Source organism: Postia placenta (genome assembly GCF_002117355.1).
Source record: "Postia placenta MAD-698-R-SB12 unplaced genomic scaffold POSPLAscaffold_10, whole genome shotgun sequence".
Taxonomy (NCBI): Eukaryota; Fungi; Basidiomycota; class Agaricomycetes; order Polyporales; family Adustoporiaceae; genus Rhodonia; species Rhodonia placenta.
Window position 1 is genome coordinate 555447 of NW_020169841.1, and position 25831 is coordinate 581277.

Consider the following 25831-nt stretch of genomic DNA (forward strand, 5'->3'; position numbering starts at 1 on the left):
CAAAAGCCCTTCATTGTACCGCACGGCGTTCGCCACACGTCAGCCAGGCTTTACCATCGACCACCATCTCCTAGTGCGCGCTTCGTACATCTGTGCATCTCGCCTCTTGCGATTGGAGTGCTCCGTGTGAGGCCATATAAGAGATATATTCTTTACAACCTCTAGCTTTCCGTCTCGAGCGATCGGCCGTTCTCCCTTCCTCACCTCCCTCTGCGGCAACCGCGCCGTCATTGAGAGCGTACGCCAACAAACACCAACTACAATTTTCAGGCCATTGTCCTAAGTCGACAAACCATGTCGCTCTACCCTCAGCCCGCGAGTCCGGCCTTTGGCCAGATGGCTTACGCTTCGCAGCCGTACAGTCAGCCCATGCTGCCTCAGGCTGCATACCACTATCCCGCGGCTGTGCAGCCCGTTTTTCATGTCGACTCGAACATGTTTCGTCGTGATTACATGGCGCGCTTGGCTGAGCTCACCGTCAATTCTAGACCAATCATACAGAATCTATCCATGATCGCGCAAGAATACTCGAGGTTTGCCGAGATCGTTGCTCAGTGTATTGAGTCTCACATTCGAAGGGTGAGTCCTGCTCCTGTTATGTGTCTTCCTCACGTCGCACAACCTGTGCTTGATAGCTGTGGCTGGTTGCCGTGGAACGGCCAATATAGCATACAGGATATCATGTATTGTAGATAGCAGTAGTCGTAGTTCGGCTGGAGCAAAAATGAGCCCGTTCATGGCCCTCCTCGATGGGCGTGTCTCCTAGCATGGGCTTCAAGCTGCCCAGGCATGGTCTGACGAACTTTGACGCCTACGCCGCACTGCGACGCTGTTCTCTTGTTTTTATTTTCACATTGTTGCAACCCATGGAATGCTGACTCATTACTTGCCTATTATGGTAACTTGCCATTAGGTTCTGCCATGGATGAAGCTGCCCGCGTTCTACCTACTCGACGCGATCTCGAAGAATGTATTCGACCCATACGCTCGCCAGTTTACCCCGCTTGTCGTCCGGTTGTTCCTTGATACATATGAGCAGGTTGACCAGAACACCCGCAGTAAGATGGAAGAGATGCTTCTCACCTGGCGGACTGGCGCACCGACAGGGCGAGAGTTGTTTGGCGTAGTGCCACAAGTTGCCATCGAACGGCATATATGGGGTGGTGAAGCGACACAGAGTGCTGCGGTAAGACGCCCCTTGACTCAGTGTCGTGTGGGGTTCTCAAACTCGTTCCTGCAGTCCTCGAGCAGGCATACCGCGGGTTCTAGTTCGATATCTACCGCCCAGGTCCTCAGCGAATTGGAGTTCGTTCTCAGTCAGAAGGAGCGCTCTGTGGTCGCAAACCCATATGATAAGATGGCTCAGAACCATGTCGCTGTTCTGCAGCAGGTAGGACGAGGTTGCCTTCGTTTCCACATGCCACTTGCTCACGCAATGTTGTTGTAGCTACGTAAGTTGGTACAAGCTGGAGTGTCGCAGGAGGAGTTGGGTCAAATACTCACTCAACTCAGAGCATTGGCTCAACCTGCGTCTGTCCCTCCACAACTTACTCCTGCTCCGATTCCAACTCAATCGTATCCTACCCAAATGCCATATCCGTCGCCAGCACCACCAGCGCCTTTCCCTGGTCCCGTTGAGCAACCTACATATCCACTACCATCAGCATACTCTGCACCTTCGTACAACGTACCCAAGTCAGAACCGGTGAACTTAAGCGGCTTGTTGGCACCTCAGTCATTGCCTGTACAGCCTACGCCGCCGTCAGTAAATCCTCCAATATCTACATTGGCTCCCATGAATAGCATTACGAACCTCTACAATGCTCTGCTGAAGGCAGGTGTCGTCGGTGCGACGGGCACGCCCACTGGTGCCGGTGCGAGCGCAAAGGTTGAAGAGTGTCGACCATCTGATCCCGTACGAGATGCCATTAGAGATCACAGAAAGGCGATCCTTGCCCAAAAGATCAAGTTGACCAGCGCAGATATCACAAGGTACGTCGACAACGTGTATCATGTGCGACAAGCTAACGTTCCTTGAACGTAGGCAACGGTCAAATATCGTTGACTTCCTCTACAACCGATTGCCCTCGCAATGCAAGCAATGTGGTATCCGATTCCCTGATGGGCCCAAGGGCAAGAAACATATGGAGGATCACTTGGATATGCACTTCCGGCAGAACAGAAAGGCAGGTCAGGCAGTTGGCCGTGGCTACAGCCGCAGTTGGCTCATCAGCATGGAGGTTCGTCAAATGTCCGTGTTCGTTGTTTCACGCTCCTAATGAAGTTCCTTTAGGATTGGATTCATGACGGCTCGGTCGATGTTAAAGGCAAGGGTCGTGCGGACGGTCGTATCCTGAGTTCCAGTGCTGCCGCAGCGGTAGAGGCGGCCAAGCGTGAGGCTGAGCTGCAAGCCCAATACGTGGTCGTACCACCGGGTGATGAGGCGAAATCCATATCATGTCCTATCTGCAAGGAGCCCTTGAAGTCTGAATTCAACGAAGACGATGAAGAGTGGGTTTGGCGCAACTCGGTCAAGCGCGACGACAAGGTATGTTTCTTTCGCCCTGTCGTGAGATGATATCACTCACCAGCCCTTCCTTCTTAGATATATCATGCGACGTGTCATGCTGAAGCAACAGCGTCGAAGTCCACTCTTGCTTCGCGGCTGCGGAACGAGGTCTCGTCAAGCCGCAGTCGATCAAGAACGCCTGAGAAGCAGCAGGTCCGAACCCCCCCAAAGGTCCTTGTCCCGCTCAGTGAGGAGTCAAAGAAATCGGCACCGTCGTCTCCATCAACGCCTGTAGGCACGAAACGTAAGGCAGACGACGCTGACGGTCCGGGTACCCAGGACAGTAAGAGCGACGTACCACCGCTGAAGAAGCAGGCATTGTCGGTGTAAGCATTGACCATAGCATGATGTGTGTGGCAAGCATGGACAGGGTCGCATTGCATCTTTATTCTTCAGTATTTCTAGCGCATATTGTACTCTCTAGACACAGCATCGCAATTTCAGTCACAGCTATTTGGGTTACGAAGCGTCGTGTGCCTCGGAAACGAGGCTTTCTCAGCAGCGGCCCCGAGGGACCCATGAGCATACGAACGTGTTTGAGTGAAGCTTTCATTTTGTCGCCTGAACAGTACAAACCATCGCCCAGCGCATATGATTGCGCCTATGGATTTGTTCTGGACGTGAAGGCTGAAGGACGCGTCGCAAGCACCGGCACGTGATCGCGATATGTATCCCACTTTGCGGCCGGTCTTGCCAGTTGCGCTTTGTCTGCACCCTGCAATTATCGCTGATCCTCACTATCTGGCCTCCTCCGCGCAGATATATCTTGTCAATCAGACCGGTGAAATATAGTCGTGCAAGCCGAAAGGTGAGTGTTCCGTCATGTCCGTTGGGTATGCTCTCCCACAGGGCTCGTACTGGAACTCGCCCGCCCCTGAGGCGATGGCTTTTCAGGCCGCCTCTGCGGCTCCTGGTACGCTATCCAGTAATTTGTTTATTTGCGTGACTTCAATCGAATGCTCGATAGCGTATGCAGTGGCTGCGACGGCTCCTACACCACATGCGAGCCGTGATCTCACGCTGCAGCGTATATCTGAAGCTGCCGATAAAGATGTAGAGATGCAGGTACACAATTTTCGTGCGTTTGCCTCATATACAGGAATGAACACGGTGTCTACAGGATGTCTACGCCTCTCAAATCACTTACGTCGTACTGGATACCAACATATTGATCCATTTCTTCGACGTTTTGAAGCAGTTCAATGAAGATCTCGAGACCCTTGTTTTACCGGTCGTTATCATCATACCCAACGTCCTCCTGGGTGAGCTAGATGGGTGAGTTGGCCTTCCTGGGCGTTTCACGAATCGTTGATTAAGCCGTTTATGTCTTAGACTAAAGAAGAGTGACCAAGTCGGGTGGTTCGCGAGCAGGGCCTCGACATGGATACTGGACAGAATGAGGGCTCGCAAGCATGTCAAGGTCCAAGCGACTTGGGAGACCACGTCCCCGAGGATCATCGATCCTAGGCGCCAGAATGATCTCACCATATGGGATTGTTGTCGCTATTTTATGGAAGATAAAGGCGGCCGTGTCGTGCTTTACAGCAACGACAACAATCTGGCCAGTCAGAGTGAAGCGGAAGGTGAGTCTTTCAGATGAGATCTCGAACCGCAGGCGTGCAGACGTTTCTCGCTATCAGGGATCAAAACTGTCACACCACAGAAGTATGGTTGGACTAGCCTCGAGCTAGCACGAGCCATCGATATTCCTGGTATCGACTACCGCATGTTTCAGCGACCGAAAGATGACACTTCACCTCATTACCATTACCGACCCGACAAGACATTGGCGCATCGAATCACGGCCATCAGACCTGAGACAAGAATTGCCGTCGTCGCACCTGAAGACGATGGCGAGGATCGAATGGACGTCGATGACGACGGCACACGGCACGGGGCCTCGCACACGAATTTCAAGAAAGACTACACCCCCAGTCACGCGCTCGACGCCTTGCATCTGCAGGTGATCGACCATTTCACGCTCCTGCTTAGGGACCTGGCGTTCCGTATTCGCACGGCGGCAGGAGACGTGAGAAGTGCCTCCCAGTGGGCAACTGAGTACGAGCGCAAGCTATTCAAGGACTGGATCCTGGGTGACTGCATCAAATACTTGGGATCGAAGAAGCCGCTTAAACCGACCTCCCCATCCCTGCAAAGATTCATGCGCCGTCCGTATGAAGACCTTCCCCATGAAGAAATATGGCGTCGAGGGCAGGACTGGTCACGCCAAGACTGGTTGCACGCTATGGGCGCGCTCGTCGAAATAGGGACAAAGTTCGAGGACGGCGCTATCTTAGCGTCCGTCGAGCTGCTCAGGGTGGAGACAGAACGGGTCTTCAACCTGCCGATGCGGCCCACGGGACTGTGACTGCTTGCTATTGGATGCTCAACGGATGCGGACGCGCGAATCAGCCTCTGCGTTTTCGAATCTCGAATCTGTCATTACTGGGTTCTCATCCGGTCTCTAGCTGCCGAAGATACCGCGGGCGCCGCAGACGTTTGAACGTGTGTATGCTGCGGGTCTATTTTCCTCGAGTGGAGATATTGTAATTCTGCATACAAGATCAAGAGGCCGTCATCGGGGAGGCCGTGGGTGGGTATGCACCACTGGCGGACAGCTGAACTGCGTCAATGGGGCGGATGTGGAAGGACAGGCAAGTGGGGAATGGTAGCGCCATACATGGCGTGTGTAGATGTCGAGCTTGGATTGTGGATAACTTTGGGTAGGCGGTACCTGAGAGATAGAGGTCGTTGAAATGGCGATAAGCAGGTGATTGTATCACTGGGCCTTTGCTCCTTGCAATGCGGAGATACGACAATACGCAGTATTGGTGCTAGTACTGCGCCTGCGGCAGCTCCGCAAAGGAGTACTGTTTGCTCTGGCCGAGGGAAGCGCGTGCCTGGCTGCGGACGTTCTTGGATGCCATATAAGGCAAGCCGGTGGCGCTTGGCGCGGAAGAACTGGGGCTGCCGAGAATAGCGCGCGAGAGCAGTCTGCACTGCAATCTATATCCACCCTCCCTCGCCCCTTCCTCTCCTTCCTTACTCCCGGTATGTTTCGTCGGCGCACGGTCTACATCTTTCTCTCTCTCCTTGCTGCCGTGCTTGTTGGCACCGTCGTCGTCCTTTCTTCCATCTCCTATTACCTCTCAATTAACACCAACGCCTACATCTCCGAGCTCGAGCTCGACGCCCCCATCAATGCGTCCTTGCCCTGGAACGCGACAGAGCACGGACAAGTAGAGCTCATCCCCCGTATCCTCCACCAAACATGGAAGTCTGAGACTTTGCCTGAAAAATGGGTCGACGTGTCCCAAGGCTGCCGAGACATGATGCCTGACTAGTAAGTCTGCCAATATGCCGTCTTGTTGAGCCCTCGTCGTGACATTTTGTCAGTGAATACATGCTATGGACTGACGCCAGCTCGCGCGAGTTCATTGCCGAGCACTATCCCTGGTTCCTCGAGACGTTTGACGGCTACACGTACCCTATTCAGCGCGCGGACGCTATACGATATTTCATCCTCCACCACTATGGCGGAATCTACCTCGACTTAGACATTGGCTGCTTGCGGCCGCTCGACCCCCTGCTTGTCTATCCTGTCATCTTGCCCAAGACTATCCCGGTCGGTGTTTCCAACGACCTCATCTTCTCGGCGGCACGCCATCCCTTCATGGAGCAGACCATCCACGGACTCATGGGGTTCGATCATAGCTGGGTCCTCAACTACCCCACGGTCATGTTCAGCACGGGCCCCATGTTTCTCTCCGCGCAGTACGGGCTGTACACTTCCACGCACCCACCCACGCTTGCGCAGCCTGGCGGTGAGGTCCGCATTCTTCCCAAGTCGCTATACGGGAAGAACGCGAAACCCGAGGAGGCCCCGCACTCGTTCTTCTCCCATTACTACGGCAGCTCTTGGCACGCCGATGACGCTGCGTTCATTGGTTTCCTTGGAAAATGGGGCAAGGGTCTTATGTGGGTTGGGCTCGTCGTTCTGATTTTAGGCGTGATCCGGCTAGTTCTGGCGCCTAGCGCCAAGAGGCGCAAATACCGCCTCAGGCGCATCGGTGGCTACGAAGTCATGATGCCCCGCTGGGTCTTGCGCGACGGTCGTTGGTACCTCGACCTGGGTTGGTTCGGCCTCCCCGCATCCGGCGTGAACACGCCCACGCAGCCCCGTTCCCCCATCTCGCTTCCCAGCGAAGCTTCGTCCGACACAGAAGAAGAGGACATGCAGCTCCTACCGCTCTCATTCGCGCCACGCTCGTCCTCACCTGCACGGTCAGACAGTTCCTCCATGATGGACACCGTGTCCACCACCTCGTGGCAGCCGCCCAGGGGGCGCTCCACGCTCGACGTCGTGCGGCGCGCAGGACGCAGCGTCATCACGACGCTCTTCGGCGCGCCCGACACAGTTCCGCGCACGCGGCGGCCACGGCGCTCTCGTGGTGTGCTCTTCTTCCTGCCCGCGTTTCTGGCCCCGTCGCAAGACATTGAGCTCCCACGCGGGCGCAGCCTGCCACGATCGCGTTCGCGCCTCTCGCCTGTGCGTTCCCCAAATGTCTATGCGCACGCCCAGCCACCGCCGGAAAAGCCGTTGTACCCTGGTGATATGGAGTCGGGCGGGTACTTCGACACCGACCTGCCGCCGTACTCGCGAGGTGCGGGCTCGTCAGACGGAGCGCCGCTCTCATAGGCCGGGGCTGCAGCCCGACGGCCAGACTGTGCGACGTCGTGGCGTGTATGAATAGCCAGTGCACGGTAAAGAAGTCTCAGACCATTTGCGCCCATGTAATATCGGGATAGCAATGCTTGCTTTAATGGGCTGAGGGGACAGTATACCCGCGTTTTGTTTAGCTTAGTGATGACTGCTCTTGGACTGTAGCTTTTGTGCCGGTCGTTTCTGCTTGTTCCCCTCTTTTGTGGCTGGTCCAAAGAACAGTTGTTTATAGAGTAGTCGCAATTTCCGTAGCATATACCACACCTATATCTATTTAAAGCAAACAAAGAACACTTTCTCGTTTTTGCTCTGCACCTTGGTCGGAAAGTCTCAGCGCATAGCACAGAATATCGCTCCAGCATCGGAGCACACGTTCTTCACTGCGCCTGAAATATCAGGAACACGCGAAATTGTCAAGGCGAAATGGCTTTCGCGGCCACCTTTCTCCGGTATCATATAACATTTGGGGAGCTTTCCATGAAGTCACTACGTAAGCCACTATGATGCCACGGAGGCAGTCCTCCGTCTGGCTATGGGCCTCGTATGTGCCGACAGCGCAAACATGGCTACGGCGCTCACGGCATATGTCAATGACGGACCGAACGTCCAGTAAGACGCGCAAGCTGCCGATGAATTCGAATATCAGCATGACAAGTACCCCGTCCGCAGCCAAACCCGCACGCACCCAGGAGTGGGCCGATGGCCCGTCCGAGTTGACCGGACGAGCGGAACTCGCCCAGGGCCTTTCCCTTAGCAAGCTCTGGGTGCTCCTCGACAGGTTTTCCAGTGTTCTCGTCGACGCCGTCGTCGCATTGCAGCGAGGCGTACGAGGTCAGCGAGTTGACTACTGTCGCCGACGTGAACGCCATGCAGACCGCAGCGCCTTGGAGAAGTCGCACGGCCGCCGTGGTGTGATCTGCGACGAGCAGTGGAACCAAAGTGAGGAGAACGAGGCCGAGCGCGCAGCTGGATATTCCACGTCGCGCCATGGCTCCTTCGCCCACCTTGGGGATCGCCCTGCGCACATAGCCTCCTTGTAGGAGCGCGCTGACGATGCCGATGGAGCCGATGAGCGCGCCGTTCTGCTTATTGTTCCAGTCAAACACTGCCATGTACGGTTAGCAGATTGGCTGTCGGATTGCATTCAGGACTTACGGTCGAACGTGAGGAACGTCAAGGTGAACTCTACGCCAGAGAAGACACCCAGGAAAAGGAAGTGCAGCCTTCGTAGGGTCCTGAGGGTTTGGAGACGCTCTACAACGGTGCTCTGTTTGGTTTGCTCGGAACTTGCTCCAGTTGCCTTCTGTTCAATCTTCTCCTTGGCAAGCTTATCGCTACTCCGGGCGGCATCTTTGGGTTGAACACGCTTGCCCCGGGTTTCTGGCAACGCCACTGCCAAGAATACAGTCTCCAAGACCAACAAGACCAGAGTCAGCAGTGCTGGGGTAGCGTACACGTTGAGCTCGAAACCAGACGCGGTGATTGATGACGGCAGGGGGCGAGACGCAAAGTACGCGCCGATGGGAGGCCCAATGCAGAAGCAGATAGCGAATGCGATGCCGACATGTGCCAGGGCCTTTGCGCGGGTGGCTGGTGTGGAAACGTCGGATAAGATCGCGCTACGGAAGGCATTAGTAGCACATCGAACCCAATTTATTGACATTACTCACATTGCCAATTGTACATTGCCCTCGCTCAAACCACCGACGACGCGGGAAAGGAGGTAGGAAGCAAAAGTGGTTGACTTCACCCATCTACAGTAACGGGGATCAGCAGGAAAAGAAAGTCCACTGCGCTCATTTCAGCATACATTAATGCAGACAGGATGTTCCCGATCATCGTGACCAGTAGCACTTTCTTACGACCATGTTTGTCGCTCAGGGCTCCGATGCGAGGTGAGATGAACCTGCATATGTTCCTTGAGCATTCTCTTCCATAGCTCCAAGGATAGTAATTGTTACCATTGAAGTATACTGTAATACTCTTGGATGAGAGAACACTACTTTAGTGCGTGAACTACTCACGAGAAGACAGAGCCCATGAGACCGCCTGCCGTTGCGTCAGAACGTATCTCGACAACTCCATGAACTCGGATCTCACCAAGCAATACTATGTCCCATCTTTGCGGGTTGGAGGAGGGTGTATACAGCAGACCGCGCACGGTGGACACGAAGTAGAGGGTGCGCGAAAGAAAGCCTGTCGGGTCGGACGACTCCCTCTATACAAACACCTGTTGATGCATATATTTCCCGTTGAATACATGCAATACATACGTTCGTATACCACTCGATAATACGCGGGAACAAGGGCAAAGGAATGGTGAATGCTATAGAGCGCCAATATGACACGTTCCGTCGCGAGTGAGTTGGTGTTTCACATACCAAATAGATCCAGCACCAAGGACAGGAACACGATGCGTTCAATCTTAGCCATACCAGTGGGTGAATGCGACTTTCAAAGTCGACAGAAACAGACAAGAAATTGAATTTGGACACCAGAGCAAGCGGACAGTGTGGTATGAGACAAAGAGATGAAGAGGAGCCGCGCCCGGTCTAGGTCATTTTGTGAGAGATCTTCTGTCCCGACACTGAAGTACTGACTAATGGCACTGCACGCTCGAGAACACGAAGTCAAGACGAAGGTGATGGCCTGCCTGCAACGCAGGCGCCTTCATCGCCTTCATGTTGATCAAGAGATGTCCCAGACGAGACATCGCAACATGATTCAGACAGAGATAAGACGAAAATACACCAGACTATACGCTACAACATGTGGGTTTTGGTCCGTTTAGAGGACTAGTACATGTGCGTCACGTTTCGACTACTTCACCGTCGGCCTCAGCAGATGCCTTGTATTTTTGATCCTCAGACGCCTGTGTCAGAGTCGTCTGATAGTGCGAGCTCGTCTCCGTCTTTGTCACCTCCCGCAACGCCATGGTCGCGTATGCCGCAGTCCCAAGCTGCAAGTTTATCTGGAGTGCTAGGAACTTGCCGTCCTCTACAACGACCGGTGGTTCGAAGCCCAGGAGCTTGTCTTCGTCCGCTTGAGCGAGAGGGACGTCCGGGTCTGTGTACCTGAGCACAGACCAAGACAGCTCCTTCGGGAGGTGCAGGATCTTGCGATAGGAGCCACCGAGACTATACTCTCTGCGCGCAGACATGTCAGAACAAGCCATCAACTTGACGGTGAGACGCACTTTTGTTTGCGGACAAAGTTGTCCGGGTCCAGGCCATCAGTCCTTAGGAACTCCCTGTAGCGCTCTCCTAGGGCACCGCCCGGATACGCAACGTCCCTTCCGGGCAGAGGCATGATCACGTCGAAGATAGAGTACTTGTCAACGTCCTCCTCAGTCAAAGTCTTGACCTTGAACGGCTCCCAGGGCTTTCTCGACCGTTTACTTGACCGCCCAGAGAGGGCATCGTTGTCTGCACATATGGCTCAATGCGATTATGGCGTCAGGAACCTATGTGCTCTCACCAGCGTCCTTGTCCTCCACTGGCTGCTCGCCCTCAGCAAGCTCCGCCGTGGCTTCTGGGTCCTCATCGGCGCCTTTTTCAGAGGACGTATCGAATACCAAGTCACCGACAACCGGTTTCTCTGCGCCGTGCATTTTGATGCGCTCGGAGACGATAGCATTCCACACGTACGACTGGTAGGCGTGCACGTACATGAGGCGCAGGTTCTTGGGGATCTGCAGAAATAAACGAGTCACTATGTTAGCGTAAGACCACCAGGCAACTCGACGCACCGTCGACAGCGTCCCCATAGCATTCCTGGTGTCGCCTCCTTGCTTCTTATAGCTTTCGAGAATGCAACGCTCCGCAACGACACGTCGCGGCATGAGCTCGAGTGCCTTGTCTAGGTCACCGTCGACTAGCCAGGCGTCCCGTGCAGCGACTACGTCAGGGTGTTCGCCCGGCCTGTTCCTTAGGATCAGCGATACCGCACGATGCCAGTCGGACTTGAGGAGAGCAAGGCCGATCGAATGTGTTGGGATAGATGCGGTTCCAAAGCGTTGCATACCTGACGACGTGTTAACGTGTTTATAACGCCAAGATAGCGCATGTCCGTACCATAATAGTTGATGAAGCCCTTGTTCTTGATCGAATTCATGGCCCGATCGAGAGTTTCCATCGAGTCAACTTGTACATTTCTGCATAGCTATGAGCATCGCGCGCTGCGCAGTGTTTAACATTTACATACCTTAGGGTGATCACAAACGCATTTCCCTTCAGCAGGCCAAGCTCTAAGCTCGCCTTTCTGTAATTGAAGTCGGCGATACGGATACCGCGCTCCCCTCGGCGCGTCAACGCTTCCTCGGCTGTCCGCCGGCCGTTCACACCGTTTGCCATGGTCCACACGTCTTCGACGCTTTTGTTTCCCCTGCGGAGAGACACGCGCTGGACGGTGACGCCGCGCTTGTCCTTGGTGCCTGCAACGGAGAGATCCTTCACGTTGACATGCAGAATACGCGAGAGGTGCGCGAGCGCATCCTGCGTATCGCGGTTCGTCTTCTGCATCGTGAAGTGGATGTACGGTGGGTAGTTCCCCCGCTCGGGCCTGTCCCCACGGCCTATTGCATATCTGTGTCAGAGCTACCGAATTGCTAGAAAGAAGCATGAGTGACGTACCCCCGCGGCCTCCCCGCGCACCACCGCGCCCACTGCCTCTTCGCGACCATTTGATGACTATGCGCGAGCCCTCATCGTCCGCAGGCGTGTTCAGGTCCGTCTCCGTATCAAGCTTCCCTCCGAAGAGCTCGCGGACCGCCTGGTGCAGACCGGTGCGCGTCGTCTTGGACGCGATGGGCTAGCCGGGGCCGTCAAAGTTAGATCACGGTCCACGAGGCGAAGAGCGGACATGCCGAGACAGACATCGGTCAGCACCCTGCGGTGGTCCTCCCGCGCGCCTGGTCGCCCACCGCGCCCTCCCCTTCCGCCGCGTGCACCACGTCCCCCGCGCACACCGCGGTCGCGTCCGCGCTTCCCTCGGCCTTGCTTGGGCTCTTCTTCTGGCGCTTCGGGTGCCGCGGGGGTGTCTTCGCCTTCGGGCTTGTTGTCGTCTTCGGCGGGCTTGGCCTGACGACCGCCCCAGCCGCTGTCGCTGACGAAGGGAGGTTCTGGGCCCTCCAAGTAGAGTTCCTTGATCTTAACGACCGTCTCTTCCGAGAGGAAAGCAGTCAACTTTGCAGTGAATTGCTCGGGCCATGGCTCATTTTGTGTCTGCGAGGATTCACAGTTGGGAGCCGCGTTTGGAGTGCCCGCCATTTCAGCGACGACGTTTTCTGCAGCTTCCGTGGATTCGTCCGCCTTTTCAGAGGGTTCTGTAGTCGGAGGAACGGGTCCATTAGTGCTATCAGAAGTAGGCTGCGCGGAAGGAGCCCCCTCTTCTGCAGCAGGGTGGTTCTCCTTAGTGTCTTCCTTCTTTTTGGGTGAAGATTCTGGCTTTGTGAGGGACTTCACATGGATAACGTTGCCATCCAGGTCCACCTCATACACCAAGAAGTCGGTGAATCTAAAGTGAACATTTAAGACATGGGTGTGCTCGTATTCACGGCGCGAGTTGTGCGAGCCACTCACCTTTGCTTGATGATGCCTTCAATCTTCGGCACGTCGTGCCCAATATATTCTGAAATGCCCACGTCGGTCTCCATGATGCATTGCATGGTTCCGTCAGAGGAAAATACCGGTGGTGGTGCACCCAGCAAGGCGTGACTGGGTGGCAACATGGGCTCTTCCACCTGCTCTACCTCTGGGTCGTCATTCGCGGGTTGTTCGAAAGGCGTTGTGTCGTCCGCGGATGGCTCGTTGGATTCGTCCACGGCCATTGCGACATCCTGCACATCAGCGACGTCTATCTTGGCGCGCTTGTGCGAGCGTCCGGGCTCTTCATCCTCCCTTGGGCGAGACTTGGGCGAGGACATGGGAGGCGACTAGAGAAATGAGAGATCGGGGCGAGCGCGCTAGTTCACATCAAACGATCGACCTCGATCATCTTGCATTTCTCGGTGTGATGTCCCTGGCAGACGCCTCCAGTGCAACCCATTTCTCTTCTCTTATTTGATACCCCTTTCGACTGACAAGGTGTGCACAACAATACGGCTATTTTAGTCTCTGTTAACCGCGATCTGACAGAATGTAGCAAGGCCCAGGCTGCACACCAGGATGCCGTCCGCACACCTCCAGACCTACGCGCAAAGGGCAGAGAAACATGCCAACCCTGCCGCGAAGGCACTCCTAGAGACTATTGAACGCAAAAGCAGTAATCTGTGCGTCAGCGTGGATGTCACCAAGAAGGCCGATTTCCTCAGGATCATCGACATCGTCGGACCCTACGTCTGTCTCGTGAAGGTAAACACCGCAAATTGTTTATCTCTCACCTTCAGCCTCAAATGTTTATACAATATCAGACGCACGTCGATATCATCGAGGACTTCGACTCCAGCCTCATTGACCGCCTCAAGGAACTCAGCGCAAAGCACGATTTCCTCATCTTCGAGGACAGAAAATTCGCAGACATTGGTACGTCCCCTCGTCGCGTGCATCGCCCGTCCCACACCCGTACTGACCTTCCGACCAGGCAACACTGTCGCCCTGCAATACTCTAGCGGCGTCCACAAGATCGCCTCCTGGTCGCACATTACAAATGCACACCCCGTCCCCGGGCCCGGCATCGTCACCGGACTCGCCTCCGTCGGCACACCGCTCGGTCGCGGGCTGCTGCTCCTCGCCGAGATGAGCACGAAGGGAAACCTTGCAACCGGAACGTACACCGCGGACGCGGTCCGCATGGCCCGCGCGCACCGTGACTTCGTTATTGGCTTCATCGCGATGCACCGCATGGACGGCATCGGCGCGCAAGCAGGTGAGGCTGTCGAGGATGAGGACTTCCTCATCCTCACGCCGGGTGTCGGACTAGACGTGAAGGGGGACAGCATGGGACAGCAGTACAGGACGCCCAGAGAGGTTGTCCTCGAGTCGGGATGCGATGTGATCATCGTCGGGCGAGGCATTTATGGCAAGGGAAGCGACGCGGAGGTGCGGGAGCAAGCCGAAAGGTACAGGAGGGAGGGCTGGGTAGCATATGAGGGAAGAGTGTCTCCTCGATCGTGAAGTTAGGTCCAACAGTTGAGCAGGGTGGTATTAAATTGTAGCAACTACAAATCGAATGCTGTACAACTATCCAAAGTCATCGTGTGTAAATCGAATCCGCTACGGCTACAAGAGGGCTGGAAAGACAAGATGTCCCAAATCATACATAGGTATTGACATTATGCGCTGCGTCGCTGTCTCATGTTGCTTTTCCATTTTCTTCAGCCTTTTGCCTTTCCTCTTCCTCTTTAGCATCTCGTTCTTCTGCTTCTACGATCTCGACATCTAGTGGGTATGTCAGGATCGCCGCAATGCCTGATAGCTGATTGAGTTCTACGAGGAGAGGGATAGAATCAGTGCACACGGCGTGTGAACCAAAACCAAGACATACGCTGTCCCGACTCATGCATACTCGAGAATATGAGTACCTCCCCGCCCCGCGAACGGACATCTTCAACGAGCGAGACGTATTTCTTCCGCAGCTCGGGGTCACTCGCTCTAGCGAACGGCTCGTCAGCTGAACCCCATGTTGGTATCTGCCCTACGTACGCACCGGAATAGTTCGTCAGAGATCAACAGTGTACCCACGGCGCCGCGATCCACTGCAAGCGCAACGTGGTCGGGTCCATACCACGCGCGCATCTCGTCAGTTCCAAGCATTTTGAAGAATCTGATGACAGAAAAGCACATGAGCGATGCACTCGCGCATACATTGGGTCATCATTACCTGTCGAGCATGATGCCTTCACGGGCAAACTTTGTCTCCTTGAGCTGTGACGCGATCTGTCCGTACCGAAGTTCAACTCTCGTCATTGTGGAAACCGAGCACAGTCCACGACGCACCTCTGGGCTCTTCAGCACCTCCACTAAGCTATGCACGTGTGGGCTGTTCACATGCACCTTGACGAACTTGTTCCTGACGCTCATCAGTGGCTTGTTTCCCGTTCTGCTGGCCTCCGCCATGATGAAGTCGAGCACGGCGTCGCGCACCCAGCCTGGGGATGCAATCACGATAGCACGCAAGGATGGGGCGGAGTATGGTATATGTCGGAGGAAGGATGCGTAGAGCGTAGAATAGAAGCGTTGTAGGCCCTTCAGACATAGCAGCGTTAGCATCAGGACAACAGATTGCGGTGAAATAGCCTACTTTTTCATGGGCTGAGGTCCCTGTTGCGATCTTGCGCGGTATTGGGACCTCCAGTCGTTGTAAAACTACAGTCATATGTTCAGACAGTAAGCAAAAAATAGCCGTTCCTGCGTGAGCAGTTTGTAAGTAAGACTAACAGAAAAGACAGCATTGCAAAGAACAGACACCACTGACCTTCGCCGCACACTAGAGCAGCGACCTCTGCACCGCGCCCTGGTACACAGCTTTCTTGCACCCGGCCAAGGGCAATGCTATCCCAACCGTCCTCCTTCTCAATGCGCACATCCCTGTTTGCCTCTATGTCGAGCGTGTGGAATGCGCCCATTTTGACGTGCGGGTTCTCTGATGTAACACGACCAGTGATATGCAGCCCTGCGGTCGACTCCTGCTGACCGGCTGAAGATGCTGCGGACGGTGTGGCATCTGCCGCGGCTGTTGTCGATGGAGCCCAGGCGACACGCGTGACTGCAAGCGTGAGGTTCAAACGGACTCGGTGGGACTCGGTGGACCCTGTTGCGGAGACGTTTTGTATCCGGCGAATGGCTGGTGCTCGAACATGATCACCCTGGTTCTGGTGGTCAACGTTGTACGGTGAAGAGTAAATAAAATTTAAACAAACCACTTGAATGAGGTTGTACAAATGCCACATATCCTCGTCGTCCTCTGGTCGTAAGGTTACATGCCCCTATGTGCTCATAAGCGTATGCGGTGGGGATGGTAATGTGATATGACAGACTGAGGCAGTTTTGTCAATGAACTTTCCAACGAGCTTCATTCTTGTTTATCGCAATCGTCGTAATGAAGAATGGGAAGCGGGATGAAATGTGAGTCGACTGATGTATGGCTTGGTGAGGACTTGAGGCTCAGTACGAAGATGTCATCAGATCCACACACCGATCTAGCCGATCGTGGGAATCTTGATCCGTGATCCTGAGTTTGATCGGATTGCCCCGCGTTTGTCTCCAGCCATCTCTCCACCTGTGCGCACTTCTTGCTTGTATCCATTCTGCATCACATTTGTCCAATTGCATAATGTCAGCCACGGATGCCAAAATCGCTACGCTCAAGTCCCATATCGTCCAGAGCGCGTCCTCTTCCAGGCCCAGGGATGACAACGCCTCCGACCTCGATGACGAGGAGCTCTTTGCTCAGCTTGAAGAGGAACTCGAGAACGACTCCAATGCAGAGCTCAGAGAGCATGGAATCAAGCGGCTTCAGCGAGAGTGAGCTGCCTTGAATGCATCAGGTGCGGAGGATGGGGACTAAACGACACACCGTGCCACCAGAATGCAGCAATTGCAGCAGATGAAGTCCAGTGGACATGGACGCTACGACGAACTTACTGACGAGAAGGAAGTTATCCGGACGAGTGCGTGAGTCCTTCTGCTCTATTTTGGGGGTCGCAGGGAGTTCAGGCCGACGCGCAGCAATGAACCACGATGTATCATCCATTTTTATCATAGTAAGTTCAAGCGCTGTGAAATAATGGACAAGCATCTCGCTGTACGTTATGACAACCTCTTAGCATGGCCTTACCCAAACCCACTGTACCTGCGCAGAAACTAGCGCCAAAGTACTTCGGTACACGCTTCCTCCGCGTGTTTGTTGAGAACGTGCCATGGCTAGTGGAGAAGCTAGCGATTCAGGTGCTCCCATGCGTCGTCTGTTTCATGGACGGTGTAACGAAAGATCGGTTTGTTCCGCGTTGCCGTTAACCGATGCTACACTACTTATGTTTGCGCAGGCTCGTCGGTTTCGAGGAGTTGGGTAACAATGACGAATTCGAGACCGCCACCATGGAATGGCGTCTGTTAAATTGCGGTAAACACTGTCCTGTATCGGATGCGTGGCAGCACTAATAAGCACGCTCTCATTGTAGGTGTTGTCAAGAAGGAAGACCGCACTGGTCCAGCCATCACCTATGGAGTAAATACCACTGTGCGACAAAGCATTCGAAGGACAAGAGATGACGACTCAGATTTCGATCTCGACTGACAATATGATATCCCATGTATAGTACTACCGCGATGTATGCACATATCAGGTCTCCCGAAGGCACAGTTCGCACAGCTCATGTTCAAACCTCCAGATTGCGAATTAAAGTGTGGTTCATTCTACAGTAATAAGTGGTGTTACAGTACGGTCTATGGTAATGTTCCGTTGTTTAATTCTGCGTCTATACTGACTCCTCCCTCCACATGTTTTCAACTTCAGGTGCCTTCACCAGTACCTCGCATAACCCGCTGGAGGTCTTGGCGATAGACACAAACTTCTTGTTCGTGACGTCGGATGCGTCGTCCAGGAATATGAACTGCTTGAGTGACCGGCAGAACGTGAAGAAGATCGACGCAATGAAGGGCACAACGATTGTGGATCCCGCTGGATGACTTGCGGGTGCCCAGACGAGTGTCTCGACATTTGGGAAGCAGGACGAGATGGCTTGTGCCAGCTTCGGGATAGAGTACTGTGCCGCGTGATATACAGTCAGGTTCGCTCCTCTCGTGCCTGCCACGCGGAATACTCACCGAGTCGTACATGCCATCACGCATCTCGAGGAATTTCAGCTTGGACCACTGCCGCTTGTTTGCCACGCGGGAGATCACGCTTGCCATATTGAGCGCGACAACGCTGTCAAGGGCGGGGGACGTGCGGAGCACGCTACGGCGCAAGCTGAGGCGCTCGACCGTTGCACTATACGTCGCGAGAGCAGTGAGTGCCTCGATTTCGACGAGCGAGTTGAGGCGGTTGAGGTCGAGGCGCATGTTCATGAGCGGGCGCGTCGGCGGCGTCGCCACCTGCAGCGAGAAAAGGAATGGCGCGGGGCAGTCGAGTGTGTGCAGGTTCGGCACGACCTCATGCGGGAATGGGAAGTGCGCGTATGTGCTGCGAGGCTGCACAAGGTGCGGTGGTGGCGAGGTGGTGCTGAGCTCGGCGAGCGCGGGCTGCCGCCGGAGAAAGTCGATCACGTCTTTCGAGGTGAGCGAGAGGTTCGTGACCAGCCGCGTGAGCGAGAATGTCGTGTTGCGCAGGACCCAGCCGTCGTATTCGACGGAGGGGAGCCCGAGGAGCGTCAGGTTGGTGCAATTGGGTAGTGCCTCGAGCGCAGCGGAGAGGTGCTCCAGGTTCGAGTGGGTTGGACGCTCGCTGCCAAAGTCGATGGACAACTTGCGGATCTGATGTGCGACACGTTGTAGGCCTGGCAAGACTACGGTTTGGCAGAACGGGATGACGTTTGCTCCAGAGACAGAGACGACACCGTTGTGCTGGAGCCTGCCATGCACAACAGTGGACTCCGTCTCATCGGTTATGGCAACCGGGATGGGTGCGGTGTACTGCGAGTCATAATGACTAGGAGTAGGCATCGTATTGTAGACGACAGAAGTCATACTGAAGGATAGTGGGATAGTGTTTAAGTGAACGAAGGTATGGATGGTACTTGGCGCGAAGAGATTTGGGTCTTTCGTGACTGAAGAGGGCTCCCCTTATATCCATTTCTGTCATTCGCTGTAGACTGCAAGCAGGAGGCGAGAAGGGGATCTCGGCTTCGGACAGAGCGCGGATATCGGTTTACGCGGATATGTTGTGCTCCTCATCCGCTCTCCTCGTCCCGATTAAGCAGGCCGTTCACCAAATTGGGAACATCCGCGCCTAGACTCCAAACCCCTCGGGCTCGAACACACACGCACCTACATGGCTAGCGGTAGCCTAACATTCCCCGGCCCGTCTCCAAGACTTTTAAAAGTGCAAACCGGCTGTTTCAGACTATTTCAGATCGTGCTTCGGAGACGCTGGCGTCAGAACATATCCACCATTATGATACTGACTAACTGACTAGAATCAATACAGTCCTATAATGACAGTCGGTAAGGCGCCCATTGGTGACTGGATATGCACACATCGTGATGAAGCCACACTTAGCAGGACCTACTCCTGTCCGGGATTCTTATAACGCCGAATCGCACGTTGCCTGGCTTCGTCGTGCTTGACGAGCGGCCTCGGATAGCCCAGCTTGTCCGCAAGTGCGGGCGGCGGATTATGGATATCTACAATCCGTTAGTATCTGGACCAGTAATGCCAACATGAGATGCTTCACCGGCACCGCGGACGTTCGCCAGCTCTGGGACAAAGTACCGTATGTAATCTCCTGTCGGATCTGCCTGCATATGACGATGGTCTCACGTTTTCGACTCTCACCAGGAATGGGATGAGGGCGTACCTTCTGGCTTTGCGTGTATGGGTTGAATATCCGGAAGTATGGTGCCGGGTCCACGCCGGTGCTTGCGCTCCATTGCCATCCGCCGTTGTTTGAAGCGAGGTCACCGTCGATGAGCGTCTCCATGAAGTGCTACATCCCCGAATGTCAGGATGCTGCGCGACAGGCGAGAGACAGAGGTCGCACTTTTTCTCCGAGTCTCCAGTCGATCATGAGATCCTTCACGAGGTACATCGCCGCAACCATCCGCACGCGATTGTGCATCCAGCCCATCGCGAGGGCCTGGCGCATCCCTGCGTCAACAATAGGAACGCCCGTGCGCCCGTCCTTCCAAGCCTGAAGGTGGTCACCGGCAGTGTCAGCTTCCCATTTGATACTAGACAGCTTCTCTTGGAACGGGCGTCCCATAGATACACGAGGGAAGAGCGCAACGACATGTGTGTAGAAGTCACGCCAGGCTGGTAGTGTAACACAGTGAGTGTTCAATATCGCAATAGAGGAACCAGCAATAAAGGCACCTATCTCTTGCACCCAGCGACCTGATCCCGTTTCGCGGCTGACGTCGACCTTTGGCGCTTTCGACGCAGATAATTGCATGGTGGCCCTGATACATTCTCTCGCAGAAATTACACCTGCGGCAAGATAGGGGCTGTATTGCACGATAATGGGTTTGGAAACTCGCTGAATGAGGCTCAGAAAATGCATCACCTCAATCGGCTAGTTGTGTCCGCATCTACTTTGTCTCGCGCATCTTTGTACTTTCCGATACGGCTATCTTTAGTAGGACTTTTGGTAGGCACTTTGGCGCCGTTCGAAAGCGGATTGACGGCGCCCATCTGCTCTGACCGTGCCATGGTATTCACAAAGCGTTCCAAGATCTAGCAGATGCGTAGTGTAAGGTGGCGGGCGGTCTTTCACAAGGAGGCTCACAGACCTCTTTAGCGGCATCTTCACCCGCAGGCCAGCATGTCCTAATCCTGTCTCTCTCTTCGGTATCTTGGAGCGAGAAGCCATCGACTTCATCTGGAACAGACTGGTCGAACAGCTTCCCGTACACCGGATGGTTATGGATCGAGGGCGAATTGGCAGCTGGAGAAGGAGCATATGCCAATGGGTCAGCCTCGCCTTTGGACGGCGTCAGGTGAGGAGTCCATGCACGCAAGAAAGGAGAATAGACCTAGAACATGCACGTCGGTGATCAATGCATAGCAAACGGGATTAGTGTATACTGACTGTATATCCCTTCTCTCCTTTCGTCAAAACCTTTCCGGGCGGAATAATGCATTTGTCGTGTACGAATGTACAAGCCACCTTCTTTTCTCTAGCCAGCTCGCACACCTTGATGTCTCGTCGAAGCTCATCAACTTCGTATTCAATGTTGGCGTAGAGTCTTGTCGCATTCCACTCATTCAGTAGAGACAAGACATAAGATGGGATGTTGGTGCGTGGTGTATGCGTAGTCGTGTAGAGCGGAACGTGCAGCTCGGCGAGCGAGGACTAATATCATCAGCGTGAAACGTCATGTAGAGTATATGAAATATCTACCCTGATGCACCGCAGATTTCGCAGAGTGAAGTCGATTCTACGAGCACTCCTGTCGTGTGCAATGTAGTCGTGCGGGCTTAGGACGAAAAAGGCGATGAGAGGGACATGATCTTCCCGAGCTTGCTCGGATGCTTGCGCTAAGGCTCTGTTGTCGCGAGCTTGTGAGAGGGGTATATTAGTGATCAACGTCAGTGCAAATCTCAAATGACGGGCGACGCACTCCTGAGGTCCTCCATTCTCATCCAGTAGACGATTGAATCTCCTTTCGTCAAATTCTTGACACCAGAATTCTGGAGATTCATTAGTTTATGAAGAGGGGGGTCTCTGTCAACTTTGGCCGCAGCCTCAGCGCTAGCAATCTTGTTCGGCAAAAACTTGGTATCCTCGCGCGTCTTCTTCGTTGGAGGACTCATCGATCTACCGAGATTTGGGGACAAACTACGAGGACGCTTTGACATGGTGAGCCGTATGGGATTAAGAGGTAATCGAGGCAAAGCTGTGGGAGAATGACGTGTCTGAGCATGGCTGACAGTGTTGAACCGCACACAGCGTACGTCAGGCGCGATCGTGATACCTGGACCGCGTCGCATCGAGCAGCGCACGTGATCGCGTCTCAGTCTCATTCGCTGAACCTCGTCTGTCCAAGTCAGATAAAACATTTGTTGTGGAAGTCTCGGATACCGTCCTCCAGTCAGCAAACGAAGCACTCTGTTTTCTCTCAGATAGAATAGGCAGGAATTGGACTTCACATCAATCATATACCAAGCTACATCCGCTCTGAATAATTAATCAGAGCCATCATGGGGGCTACGCAAAGCTGTCCTGTCATGAGAGTGCAACGAGAAACACGGCTAGCAGGCCCAATGTCCGCCCGAGACATCCGGCATTCAATCAAAAGCCTACAGATGTGTCAATTGATCCCGGTGACCCCTTGTTGGTGGGACCCACAGTCGCGTTGTTTACAACCTCAGATTGAGCCTTAGCTAGGGCAAGCTGCAAACAATAAATCAATGAGAAGCTCATACAACGTGGAACATTTCTCGACTTACTAGAGCGAGATGTCCCCCGACCACAGGACGTGCTTGGAAGCCTTGGACCACGCCGTTGTTGGCCCAATACCAATCGGAAAGGGGCACAGAGTTCAGGCCGTCTGCGGCATAGCTCTGGACCGCATCAATGAGCATATCCCGCACGGTGGTGTTCGTCATGAAAGCTGCCGTCAAAGACTGCCAGTCTGCGCTGCGGTCAGATTTATCGGATAATCAACAATGTTGAATAAGCGTACCCGACTTCGTGTACGTGTGACTGCACAGCGTAAATTAGCACAATATTTGGCGATACAACTGCTAAACGCACCGTGTATCCAAGGGTACACCGTACTCCTCTGTTTGTTAATTTCAGCACCAAAGACCTATCGAGCATGTTCTGACTCACCGTCAACCGTAGAATACCATGCTGTCTCTAAGAGCAGAACGTGTGAGATTGAGGCGAAGGATGTACGAGAATACGTTGCGCCTCACGCATTTCATACACCGAGCTGGGTATCAGATTGGTTTTCAATAGCTTGTCGGCATACATGTTATATGAAAGACCCCAACTGATGAGCGTCAGTGTGGTCCATACGCTGTAAGGAAATTGCAGCTAACGTGGAATCATTGTTATACTGTACAGCATGTCGTCATTGAACGGGAGGACAAAAAACTGGTACAAGTGTGACATACCGCGAGTGTCAGATGCAATCCATCTGAAGACGTTGCGAAGCCTTGCCACTGCGTGACATATGAGGAAGCGATAGACTGTGGGATGTGATACGATGAGCTTGGCGCAGGCGCTCGGCCGTACGGGAGACGTACGCTGTAATTAGCGGCATCGGCTGAATTCCCAACGAGATCTGCCATGACCGACATAGCCTTGATCCCGATAATTCCCTTGATTGCGAGATTCGTTTGGTTAGCCAACGCACCGGCGAAGTCATCCGTGCTGATTTGATCACCGGGGATGAGCGTGTTATCGACGAGGTATCGTGTCCATTGGTCGAGGAGGTTATACTTCGCGAAGTTCAAAACGAAGGTCTATTACTATGGCCCCGCACTTTGCATGCTTATGTACTCACGTAGGACGTGATGAATGACTTATCGTTTGCTGCTTGCACGTAGCTCAGCGACATGATAAGCATGTTTCCACTCTCTGTAATGTTATGCTGAATAATCCGAATGTCGTACTCTGTCCGCGCTCACCTTCAATGGGCATTTTCTCGTCATTACCTATGTGCGGAGAATATGAGCGTACGAGAAAGCGGTCGCGGCTAATACATACCATCGTTATGGCCCAGCGCTTTGGGATATGTAGCTCCTGATAACCAAAATGAGCCACATGCTGAAACAAACGGTGAACAATTGCACATACCCATGTCATGGCAGGCCCACTGATTGGGATATTGGCCCGTCTCTTGGTACGCAAGGAGCGGAAGGATGAGGTCCCTGCCTATCACAGGATTGGTGTACAGGAAGAGGGGCCAAGCAGGATAGATGACATCGATGGTGTTTACGTTCTGTTAATCCTCATCAAACTCTGTCAACCTGTGGAAGAGCGCATCACTGACCCCGTCGCTGGAGATCTCTAAACGAAATTTGGGAGAGGCGCTGTCAGCGATCGCCTCGAACACGAATACGTGTTCATACCTTTCAGGAATGTCATGATATCGGACGTGTTGTATTCTCCGGAACTGTCTTTGGAAACAGTAATTTCAATGGCGCCGAATCCTTGCCTCACAGACAAGGCAACAAGTCCAGCATAATTGGACGAGATGCTCGATGCATCGGCGCTGACTTGCGCATCAAACGCGGTTGCTCGTGTCAGAGCGTTATCGTAGTCTCCGAGGAATGTGGTGATCTGCGGAATTGTTCAGATGTACCATGTTTTAGCAAATGTCTCGACATACTGCGTCAGTCGCCGTTGAGTACTGGCTCCAGAAATAAGAGCTCCGGTTCTGTAGAGCGTCGTTCGCGATGAGGTACTCAATCGCCGGATCACGAGCATGTCCAACTGAGTAGACAACAGTATCCGAGGGGCCAGAGATTGTGCCAAGATCGTGTGCCAGAGCAAAGACAGGCCAGTCGTCGGAGATTGAGCGAAAGTTCGTGTCTTGGGTGTTAGACAATGTACTGTGGTTGATGAACTGGGCACGGACGACAATATCCTGGCCGGTCTGGTATGTCACTCCTGCTGACTGCACAAGCGATTTTAGCACCTGCAGGAACCGTACAAAAACCACCCACATTCAAGGTCGAATAATATGCCGACCCCTCTGTCCAAGAATGACCAATTAGCAGAAGTCATGTTATGAGGCGGGATCGGCCCACGTTGGATACGGTCATTGACCTCGTTGAATACATCTTGAGATTCCAACTGTACTTGGTGTGTAACGACATCGCTAGCCAACGTTGTCCAGTTCACGGTCTGACTATCGTCCCCAAACACCCACTCTGCACTGATGTCAGTATACACCTGGACAGAGTGAGAATTGCCATCGCTGGGCGCGGCGGATAGGGCGAGATAAGACCACGGAAGTGATTGGTTTAGGAGGTCGCTTGGCTATGCGCATCAAGGAGTCAAAAACCCGTCGTACTGATAGCTTTCAGTCGTTACCTCCACAGGACTCAGGAATGTAACAGTGAGATCGACAGGTCCGGCAGTAAGGACAAAGGTGGTTTGAGTACTAGTGAACTTAATTCAAGGAAAGCGGTCATGAAATATGTGCAGGATCCATCAACAATCAACGCTCACTTCAGCGCTCTTCTGGACCGCCTTAGCTGCATCGGTGTTGGGTACGTCTGGATCACCAAGGAAGTTATAGGAAACCCCATCGACATTGACATAACCAGCCCATCCTAAGGTCTGAACGCACATACGCGAAGACGTTAGAACAGACATCCGCTGCGACTTCATTTAGAACCCGGCGCACGTCACCATCCCAAAACTGTGGCCAAGCTTGATTGAGAGCAGTTCCGCCTCCCTGTGGTAGCCATGCAGATAGGTAGGGCGAACGAACAGCGAGAGGATAAGATGCCGGGCTGAAGGGCGTCGCGGTCCATGAAAGCGCTTGGCAGATGGGCAAAAAGAGTAAGACGGTAGTCGATGCAACCGAGCGCATGCTAGAGGGATCGGGGAGTGGGAATCAGTGTTGCACAATGGTTAACGGCGGCCATTATATGAAATCATCTCGCCCTTGAGTCAGGCTGGCTCCGCTGGTGATGGCGACCGTATCATGAGACTGACAACGACGCGTGCGCGGTGCGGCTACAGATGGGATAAACTTCACCGCTTTGTGTCAGGCAGAGTAGCATGCGTGCGGCATGATCATGGGATGCATACACAAGCGTGCAGAGTTGAGAAAGATGTTCATCTGGCAGCCCGGTCAGCCTGGTAATCTTCTCTGAACCACGGGCCGTCGATGCAAGAGCGGATAGGCTAAAGCGGACATACGGGTAGCACGTGCCTGCAGGCTATTTCACCGCGATCAGTTTAAACCACACCAGTTTGA

The 25831-nt window shown here is 53.8% G+C and overlaps 11 protein-coding genes across 11 annotated transcripts; 5 read left to right on the plus strand and 6 right to left on the minus strand.

The window, feature by feature from the left end:
* Positions 1-53: 53 nt before the first annotated feature.
* On the plus strand, positions 54-3030 carry POSPLADRAFT_1075033 (hypothetical protein). Its single transcript, XM_024482773.1, has 7 exons — positions 54-579; positions 914-1186; positions 1241-1390; positions 1448-1992; positions 2045-2240; positions 2294-2548; positions 2606-3030. The coding sequence occupies exons 1-7, from the start codon at positions 295-297 to the stop codon at positions 2897-2899; spliced, it is 1998 nt and encodes a 665-aa protein (XP_024337088.1). The 5' UTR covers positions 54-294; the 3' UTR covers positions 2900-3030.
* Positions 3031-3285: 255 nt separating this feature from the next.
* On the plus strand, positions 3286-5406 carry POSPLADRAFT_1171355 (hypothetical protein). The gene is made up of 4 exons (XM_024488129.1): positions 3286-3634; positions 3690-3844; positions 3902-4152; positions 4210-5406. Exons 1-4 carry the CDS (start codon positions 3392-3394, stop codon positions 4935-4937), a joined length of 1377 nt encoding a protein of 458 aa, XP_024337089.1. The 5' UTR covers positions 3286-3391; the 3' UTR covers positions 4938-5406.
* Positions 5407-5622: 216 nt separating this feature from the next.
* Positions 5623-6563, plus strand: POSPLADRAFT_1077711 (glycosyltransferase family 32 protein; the record flags this gene model as incomplete). The annotated part of the gene is made up of 2 exons (XM_024482957.1): positions 5623-5912; positions 5966-6563. Coding segments are annotated over 2 exons (888 nt in total), but the record flags the coding sequence as incomplete, so codon positions are not given.
* Positions 6564-7702: 1139 nt separating this feature from the next.
* On the minus strand, positions 7703-9807 carry POSPLADRAFT_1040541 (hypothetical protein). The gene is made up of 10 exons (XM_024477759.1): positions 9674-9807; positions 9566-9618; positions 9393-9510; positions 9315-9341; positions 9254-9263; positions 9103-9198; positions 8963-9046; positions 8448-8911; positions 7978-8397; positions 7703-7915 (listed from the first exon to the last, which is right to left on the minus strand). Exons 1-10 carry the CDS (start codon positions 9723-9725, stop codon positions 7791-7793), a joined length of 1449 nt encoding a protein of 482 aa, XP_024337091.1. The 5' UTR covers positions 9726-9807; the 3' UTR covers positions 7703-7790.
* A 169-nt stretch (positions 9808-9976) lies between these two features.
* On the minus strand, positions 9977-13215 carry POSPLADRAFT_1075036 (hypothetical protein; the record flags this gene model as incomplete). Its single annotated transcript, XM_024482774.1, has 9 exons — positions 9977-10438; positions 10489-10717; positions 10770-10983; positions 11041-11315; positions 11366-11445; positions 11496-11865; positions 11924-12101; positions 12167-12806; positions 12872-13215. 9 exons carry the CDS (start codon positions 13213-13215, stop codon positions 10102-10104), a joined length of 2667 nt encoding a protein of 888 aa, XP_024337092.1. The 3' UTR covers positions 9977-10101.
* A 241-nt stretch (positions 13216-13456) lies between these two features.
* On the plus strand, positions 13457-14404 carry POSPLADRAFT_1147202 (hypothetical protein; the record flags this gene model as incomplete). The annotated part of the gene is made up of 3 exons (XM_024486037.1): positions 13457-13642; positions 13702-13813; positions 13872-14404. The coding sequence occupies 3 exons, from the start codon at positions 13457-13459 to the stop codon at positions 14402-14404; spliced, it is 831 nt and encodes a 276-aa protein (XP_024337093.1).
* A 178-nt stretch (positions 14405-14582) lies between these two features.
* On the minus strand, positions 14583-16305 carry POSPLADRAFT_1148068 (hypothetical protein; the record flags this gene model as incomplete). Its single annotated transcript, XM_024486133.1, has 9 exons — positions 14583-14716; positions 14775-14881; positions 14937-15053; positions 15111-15166; positions 15227-15475; positions 15531-15637; positions 15705-16101; positions 16153-16215; positions 16267-16305. The coding sequence occupies 9 exons, from the start codon at positions 16303-16305 to the stop codon at positions 14583-14585; spliced, it is 1269 nt and encodes a 422-aa protein (XP_024337094.1).
* Positions 16306-16562: 257 nt separating this feature from the next.
* On the plus strand, positions 16563-17389 carry POSPLADRAFT_1148480 (hypothetical protein; the record flags this gene model as incomplete). The annotated part of the gene is made up of 5 exons (XM_024486182.1): positions 16563-16753; positions 16817-16903; positions 16958-17033; positions 17090-17223; positions 17275-17389. 5 exons carry the CDS (start codon positions 16563-16565, stop codon positions 17387-17389), a joined length of 603 nt encoding a protein of 200 aa, XP_024337095.1.
* A 317-nt stretch (positions 17390-17706) lies between these two features.
* POSPLADRAFT_1058477 (hypothetical protein) lies at positions 17707-18916 on the minus strand (the record flags this gene model as incomplete). The annotated part of the gene is made up of 2 exons (XM_024481043.1): positions 17707-17994; positions 18056-18916. 2 exons carry the CDS (start codon positions 18914-18916, stop codon positions 17707-17709), a joined length of 1149 nt encoding a protein of 382 aa, XP_024337096.1.
* Positions 18917-19420: 504 nt separating this feature from the next.
* POSPLADRAFT_1182814 (hypothetical protein) lies at positions 19421-21590 on the minus strand (the record flags this gene model as incomplete). The annotated part of the gene is made up of 10 exons (XM_024488948.1): positions 19421-19573; positions 19624-19687; positions 19747-19875; positions 19930-20201; positions 20262-20392; positions 20452-20621; positions 20678-20920; positions 20977-21240; positions 21289-21446; positions 21509-21590. The coding sequence occupies 10 exons, from the start codon at positions 21588-21590 to the stop codon at positions 19455-19457; spliced, it is 1632 nt and encodes a 543-aa protein (XP_024337097.1). The 3' UTR covers positions 19421-19454.
* A 717-nt stretch (positions 21591-22307) lies between these two features.
* POSPLADRAFT_1148035 (hypothetical protein) lies at positions 22308-25441 on the minus strand (the record flags this gene model as incomplete). Its single annotated transcript, XM_024486129.1, has 20 exons — positions 22308-22522; positions 22574-22593; positions 22645-22672; positions 22723-22749; positions 22809-22885; positions 22935-22951; positions 23010-23084; positions 23142-23336; positions 23402-23475; positions 23526-23552; positions 23605-23640; positions 23695-23839; positions 23891-23907; positions 23970-24180; positions 24230-24517; positions 24567-24595; positions 24651-24882; positions 24937-25014; positions 25075-25185; positions 25253-25441. 20 exons carry the CDS (start codon positions 25439-25441, stop codon positions 22308-22310), a joined length of 2091 nt encoding a protein of 696 aa, XP_024337098.1.
* Between the last annotated feature and the right edge of the window lie 390 nt (positions 25442-25831).

What these genes read in the sequence shown, in the direction of transcription:
- POSPLADRAFT_1075033 (XM_024482773.1), top strand. Translation starts at nt 295, where the DNA reads ATGTCGCTCTACCCTCAGCCCGCGAGTCCGGCCTTTGGCCAGATGGCT. An exon ending in TTGAGTCTCACATTCGAAGG is followed by an intron (nt 580 to 913) that starts GTGAGTCCTGCT and finishes ACTTGCCATTAG; the next exon opens with GTTCTGCCATGGATGAAGCT. An exon ending in ACCAGCGCAGATATCACAAG is followed by an intron (nt 1,993 to 2,044) that starts GTACGTCGACAA and finishes CCTTGAACGTAG; the next exon opens with GCAACGGTCAAATATCGTTG.
- POSPLADRAFT_1171355 (XM_024488129.1), top strand. Translation starts at nt 3,392, where the DNA reads ATGTCCGTTGGGTATGCTCTCCCACAGGGCTCGTACTGGAACTCGCCC. An exon ending in CTCCTGGGTGAGCTAGATGG is followed by an intron (nt 3,845 to 3,901) that starts GTGAGTTGGCCT and finishes TTTATGTCTTAG; the next exon opens with ACTAAAGAAGAGTGACCAAG. An exon ending in CAGTCAGAGTGAAGCGGAAG is followed by an intron (nt 4,153 to 4,209) that starts GTGAGTCTTTCA and finishes TCTCGCTATCAG; the next exon opens with GGATCAAAACTGTCACACCA.
- POSPLADRAFT_1040541 (XM_024477759.1), bottom strand. Translation starts at nt 9,725, where the DNA reads ATGGCTAAGATTGAACGCATCGTGTTCCTGTCCTTGGTGCTGGATCTA. An exon ending in AACATCCTGTCTGCATTAAT is followed by an intron (nt 9,047 to 9,102) that starts GTATGCTGAAAT and finishes CCGTTACTGTAG; the next exon opens with ATGGGTGAAGTCAACCACTT. An exon ending in GGCAATGTACAATTGGCAAT is followed by an intron (nt 8,912 to 8,962) that starts GTGAGTAATGTC and finishes TGCCTTCCGTAG; the next exon opens with CGCGATCTTATCCGACGTTT.